The 6,150-nt window shown below is 61.6% G+C and overlaps 1 protein-coding gene across 1 annotated transcript in view; it reads left to right on the forward strand.

Moving 5' to 3' along the window:
- The window catches only part of TJP3 (tight junction protein 3), a 7,242-nt gene extending 1,092 nt beyond the window's left edge, over nt 1–6,150 (forward strand). Inside the window, 17 exon segments of the mRNA XM_010185177.1 lie at nt 56–158; nt 438–541; nt 1,482–1,644; nt 1,739–1,829; nt 2,056–2,120; nt 2,214–2,254; nt 2,256–2,341; nt 2,483–2,639; nt 3,041–3,149; nt 3,520–3,739; nt 4,033–4,229; nt 4,412–4,507; nt 4,814–4,884; nt 4,994–5,305; nt 5,431–5,661; nt 5,864–5,907; nt 6,051–6,150. Coding sequence (XP_010183479.1) covers nt 56–158; nt 438–541; nt 1,482–1,644; nt 1,739–1,829; nt 2,056–2,120; nt 2,214–2,254; nt 2,256–2,341; nt 2,483–2,639; nt 3,041–3,149; nt 3,520–3,739; nt 4,033–4,229; nt 4,412–4,507; nt 4,814–4,884; nt 4,994–5,305; nt 5,431–5,661; nt 5,864–5,907; nt 6,051–6,150 — 2,190 coding nt within the window.

Raw genomic sequence — 6,150 nt, forward strand, 5'->3', positions numbered from 1 at the left:
TCAGAGGGGCTACAGCCGGCACCGCTCCGCCAATGGCTTTGGTCACGAAGGGGACACCAACGGGCTGGCCCTGGTGTCGGGCTTCAAGCGGCTGCCGCAGCGGGATGTGCCAGTGAAGCCCATCACGTCGGTCCTGGTGAAGCAGAAGCAGAACGAAGGTGAGGTCCTCCCGCTCCGTCTGTCCCTGGGTCTTGTCGCCTGGGAGGCGGTGACAGGGTTGGTGCCAGGGTCTGGCCTGTGGCTAGGGGGCAGTGCGTGCCGTGCTCGGTGCCCTAAACTTGCCTGACCTCAGCCTGGGGTTGCAGGGCTCAGCTTTGGGGCTTGTCAGTGCCCCGAGGTGAGCCAGAGTGGGCATGTGGGGATGGTGGTGAGGGGACACCTTGAGGGGTCCTGTGTCTGCCTGGCTTCAGCGCTGTCACGGGCCCTCTCTGGTGCAGAGTATGGCCTGAAGCTGGGAAGTCAGCTCTTCATCAAGCACATAGTGGAGAGCGGGTTGGCAGCCAAGAACGGCTCTTTGCAGGAGGGAGATCTCATCCTGAAGGTATGGGGGCCCACAGGGCACACAGCACTCACTGGGGATCTCGCCTACCCCTCTTTTGGTGGCTTGTCCCTGGCTACTGTCACTGCAGGGGACAAGCCAAAAGCGTGCTTAAAGGATGGCAGCTTGGCTGGAGACAGCTCTGTCTGGTGCCTGCACCCTGCCCCGGCCATCACCAGGGACCCAGCACAGGCTCTTGGGGACCAGCTTCTCTGGTGCCAAGGCATTAAGGCAGCCCCATGGCATTCAGCCAGGGATGGTGTCTTGTCCCACTGCCCCTGTGGGATCACGTCTGCCCCGCTGTCCCCACGGCATGTGGTCCCCTGCCATGTCCCTGCTGGGGCAGCAGCTGACCTGAGCAGCTCAGGTGTTCAGGGTGTGCCAGGGGAAACAATGCTTAAATTATTGGGGGAGGGGGAAATAGAGGGAGGGAGATGCTTCATTTGCACATGAGGGCCAGGCAGACCAGTTGCTGTTGGTAACTGGGGCCAAAGCGACTCTGGGGCAAATGGGAGGGATTTCAACCCAGCAAGGTGGTGGGAAAAGCTGCTGCACCTCGAGGCATCACAGCCCCATGGTCCACTTGGGGCCTGGCTCCCCAGCACCAGGCCCATGCGTGGAAGGACAGCGCTGGGCCAAGGTCAAATTAAAACTGAGCTTTAGGCAGTGTCTGTCTCTGTGCAGGGCTCTGCTGCAGCTAAAGGTGGGAGTTAATTAGCCTCACTAATTTGTTTCCTCTGTGCAGGATGAGGCCCCACTGGGAGGCAGCCAGGAACAGGGACACAGCCCAGGATAGGCAAAGCTGTGGGACCTGGGCCCAGGCTGGAGGGGCTGGGAAGGGACCAGGCAGGTGGCAGATGGAGCCCCCAGTTTGAGCGGGGCTTTCCTGGGGGCGGCTTTCCCAGAAGCAAGTGCCCTGAGGCCTCCTGCTCTGCCCCTCCAGATCAATGGGGTGGCCAGCGAGGACATGTCCCTGGCTGACACCCAGCAGCTCATCGAGCGCACAGAGGGGATCCTGACGCTGCTCGTCCTCCGGGACCACCGACAGTTCCTGGTCAACATCCCAGACACAGGAGACAGCCAGAGCGACAGCTCTCGGATGGATGGTGAGGGGACACGGGGACGGGGACTGGGGGCAAATACACAGCACAGGGACTGGATGGTCATTAACGCGTCTTCCTTCTTGTTGATATCCTGCAGATATCTCTGACATCGACTCTGAGCTGTCCCATCCGCCATCTCCTGAGATGTCCTCACAACCTCCAGCTGCCGTCAGGATCAATTCACCACCGTAAGCCCCACGCTGTCCCCATGAGCCCCTCTTTCCCCTGTCAGATCCCCCTGTGTGCTCTGCCTGTCTGGAGGGGCTGGTTCTCTGCCCCAGAGCCTGGAGGTGGGACTGCCATTTAGTCCCAGCTTGCTCTGCTGTCCCCGCTGCCCCCTTGCCACTGCCTGCCCGTGCCCACCCAGCGCCTGCCTCCATGCCCTGCCTAAATCCTGCCCCAACTTTGTTCCAGGGAGAGAAGGCGATCAAAGAGGGACCCTGCAGCTGACACGGTTGTGGATTATGCTGGAGAATCTGGTGAGTGAGCTCTGGGCTCCTGTGTATCTCTGCTGTCCAAACCACGCTGGCAGAACCATGCCAGGGCTCCCTGTACCTTGGCTGCCCTGGCAGTGGCTCAGCCCCCGCAGCCACCTCCTGGACAAGCCCTCCTTCCCTGCAGGCCTGCTGGAAGCTGTGGAGGGGGATAGCAGCCACGGCCCCCATGCCAGTCCCCGTGCCCAAGCTGCCCACAAAGATGGGTACGTCTGCAAGAGGTGGTGGTGAAGGGCTCAGGGAGATGGGGAGTTGCTCTGGTGCAGGGTTAGGGTCACAGTGTTGGTGTCCCACTGTGCTGTCCCCATCATGTCACCACCAGGCTGACTGTGGCTTTCCCATGGCAGATACAGCGCTGACTCCAGGGTCGTGCACTTCGTGAAGGCCAAGAGCATTGGGCTGCGGCTGGCCGGTGGCAATGACGTGGGCATCTTTGTGTCAAGCGTCCAGGAGGGGAGCCCAGCTGAGAGCCAGGGCATCCGGGAAGGGGACCAGATCCTGCAGGTACCTGGGGCTGGGAACAGTTCCAAATGCTTCTGCACCTGAACTGGTCCTATCACCCTTGGGTCTGATACCCCTCGGGGTTTGGATTTCTCCTGTTGGGCATTGTTTTGGGTCAGTGCTGGTGCCCATGGCCCATACCTGTTGGGCTGGCACTGTGGGCACTGCTTGAGGGGACAGTCCTGTCTCCAGCACCACACTAAGATCCAGCAGGGTCCAGGCACCACCTCAGCTGGCCCCAAGGCCCTCCCCAGAGTTACTGGGGGTTGTGGCAGCCACGTGGATGACAGGGACCAGTTCCCTCTCCCACCCTGCCCTGGGTGCTGCCATCCCTGGCACCTCTGCTGGTACCCACACCCTGCATCCCACTGGCAGGGCCACGTCTAAGTGCTTTTCTGCGGCAGGTGAATGACACCAGTTTCCAGAGACTGACCCGTGAGGAGGCTGTGGAGTATCTCATGAGCCTGCCGCCGGGTGAGGACATCACATTGTGGACCCAGAGCAAGCAGGATAGTGAGTAATGACTGTACCCATCTTGGGCTTGTGCACCTCCATCCTCTGTCTCTTCTGAGCAAGCACCAGAGAGGTGATGGGAGGGGACCAGACCATCCCAGCCCTGTTTGTGCCTTGGCATCCTGGAGCAAGGGGGCTCTCTGGCACCATAGCTCAGTCTGGAGAGGCCAGTGTGTGCTTGGGGGATCAGGTCCTGCTGTTTCCAGGATGCCTGAGAGAGCCATGGTGGGAAAAGCTGTCCCCAATGTCCTTCTTAGCAGCAAAGGCTACTGTGGAGGCACCTGGCCAGCCCAGCCCCTTGTCACATCGCTCCAGCACCTTCCTCTCCAGCATCTTCCTCCTCAGCCACCTCTTTAACCCTGGGCTCCAGTTTACAGGAAGATGATCTCGTCCAACGTGGGCGACTCGTTCTACATCCGGACACACTTTGACTTCGAGAAGGACACGCCATCAGGGCTCAGCTTTGTCCGTGGGGACGTCTTCCACGTGCTGGACACCATGTACCGGGGCAGGCTGGGGAACTGGCTGGCTGTGCGCATGGGCAGGGACCTGCAGGAGCAGGACAAGGGCATCATCCCCAACCGGAGCAGGTAGAGATGGAGCCAGGAATGGCCCCAGGATGAGCAGAGCCAAGTGATGGCTCCCCAGTGAGATGGGGACATGGATGGTGGGCCCAGTGAGAGACAGGGCAAGGGCTGGTGGAACAGCAGAGGGATGTGTGAGCTGGTGAAGTCCCTTCTCAGAGGTGATGGGGCAGTTGATGCTTTGATTGTCCAAGGTCCCAGAGGGAAGAGGCTTCTCCTGCCATACTCCTTGGAGCCCAGAGAGACAAAGTGGGGGGTAAATCTGGAGGCTTCAGGTCCTGAGCCCTTTCCCCTCCCAGGGCCGAACAGATCGCCAGCCTGGAGTCGGTGCTGAAAGCCACATCTGGTGCCAATCCCTCGGGGGCACGGGCCGAGTTTTGGAAGCTTCGGGGCCTGCGGGGAGCCAAGAAGATGCTGCGGAAGAGCCGGGAGGACCTGTCTGCCCTCACAAAGCAGGGCCGCTACCCGCCATACGAGCAGGTGGTCCTGAAGGAAGGTGGGCACCAGGGCTGTGTCCCTATCACCCAGACCCACCCATGGGATGTCCACCAGTCTCCCGGGAGGAATGGGTCGAGTCCCAGGCCCATAGGCACTTGAGGAGTGGGGCTGGATGCCTGGGTGCTGCGAGCTCTGCCCTCGCCCCTGGGCTCCCTGAGCCGCTCTGTCTTCTCCTCACAGCCAGCTTCAAGCGGCCAGTGGTGATCCTGGGCCCCATCGCAGACATTGCCATGCAGAAGCTGAGCATGGAGCTGCCTGAGTTGTTTGAGATTGCCCGTAAGTGCCTCCCACGCTGCGGGGAGAATCGTATCCAGCAGCCAGACTCTCAGTGTCTGGGACCTGTGGGAGCTCTTAACCTGCAGCTCTGCTTTGATCCTGCTCACTGCCCCCTCCCCATGACACCCCAACACCTTCCTGGACTCATTCACCCCCTCCCCATGCATCATGGTACCTGCCAGGCCCCAGACATGCTCCTCCCTTGAGGGACACAGCCCTGGGCCCAGGCAGACCGGACCCAGCCTAGGGCTGGCAGAGATGCCACATCTCCATCAGCCCCTCACGTAATGTCTCTGTGTCCTGCAGCGAGCATGCCCCGAGATGGGGCATCATCCAAGGTCATCAAGTTGGATTCGGTGCGGCAGATTGCGGAAAAGGTGAGAGACCTTTCCCATGTCCTCGGAGCCGGGTGGGCCAGGGCCTGGGGGGGAGTCCACGACCTCCGTCCCTGTCCATAGCAGGGCTGATGGCCATGCCCTGCCCCAGGACAAGCACGCCTTGCTGGACATCACGCCTTCGGCTGTGGAGCGCCTCAATTATGTGCAGTACTACCCGGTGGTGGTGTTTTGCGAGCCCGAGAGCCGGCAGGGCATCAAGGCCATGCGCCAGTGGCTGGCACCTGACTCCCGGAAAAGCTCCCGGCGCCTCTACGCCCAGGCCAGCAAGATGAAGAAGCACTGCAGCCACCTCTTCACCGCCACCGTCAGCCTCAGCGGCAGTGGAAATGCCTGGTACGAGGCGATCAAGGACATCATCACGACACAGCAGAGCCAGCCTGTCTGGACAGCAGCAGAGCAGGTACAGGGCACAGGGTCCCTGTGGCCAGGCTCAGCCTGCTGGGGCTGCAGCCAGGCAGGCGATGGGGCTGTGCGCCCGTCCCCCCACAGCTGAGGACCCAGACCTCTGTTGTCTCCACCCTGCAGGCAGATGTGGCACTGGAGGACAGCCTGGACCTGAAAAAAGCGGCCTCGGGCTACCTGACCTGCGACAGTCGTGCCAACAGTGACTACGATGACACAGACGGCGAGGCGGGCGCCTACACCGACGGCGAGGTGGAGGACGCCTATGACCAGCCCGGGCTGTCGCGCTCCTCTGAGCCAGCACAGATGTCCCCAAGCCACAGCGTGAGCGAGCACATGGATCCCCCCATACCGGTACGAGGGGTTGGTGGGGCAGAGGGGGGGTGGTCCAGTGCCTGGCCACAGGGACCAATTCCTATGCCCTGTGGCACAGGCAGGGGGTCACCTCCAGCTTCTGCAGGGTCCAGCTGCGCACCCACGCCCACTGCGTTCCCATGGGGGAACACAGCCCATCCCAGCCCCACCTCTGACCCCCCATCTCTCTGGTCTTTCACAGACACTCGAGCAGCAGCGGCAGGGCCAGCGCTATGACAGCATCAGGTACCCTGCGCATGGGAGGGCTGGGGAAGGTCCTACGCAGCCCTTAGTGCCAGCTCTGCCTGGCCTGACCCTGTCCAGCAGGGCACAGTGCCACCCGTCATGACCTGGTGACAAGGGCATCACCACAGCTTCTCACCCCACAGGGAATACGAGCACGACGCTGTGAGGAAGAGGTTCACACGGGCCAGGGATGAGTCAGACGAGGATGAAGGCTACGAGTGGGGCCCAGCCACAGATGTGTAG

Source organism: Mesitornis unicolor, unplaced genomic scaffold, assembly GCF_000695765.1.
Source record: "Mesitornis unicolor isolate BGI_N332 unplaced genomic scaffold, ASM69576v1 scaffold24535, whole genome shotgun sequence".
NCBI lineage: Eukaryota > Metazoa > Chordata > Aves > Mesitornithiformes > Mesitornithidae > Mesitornis > Mesitornis unicolor.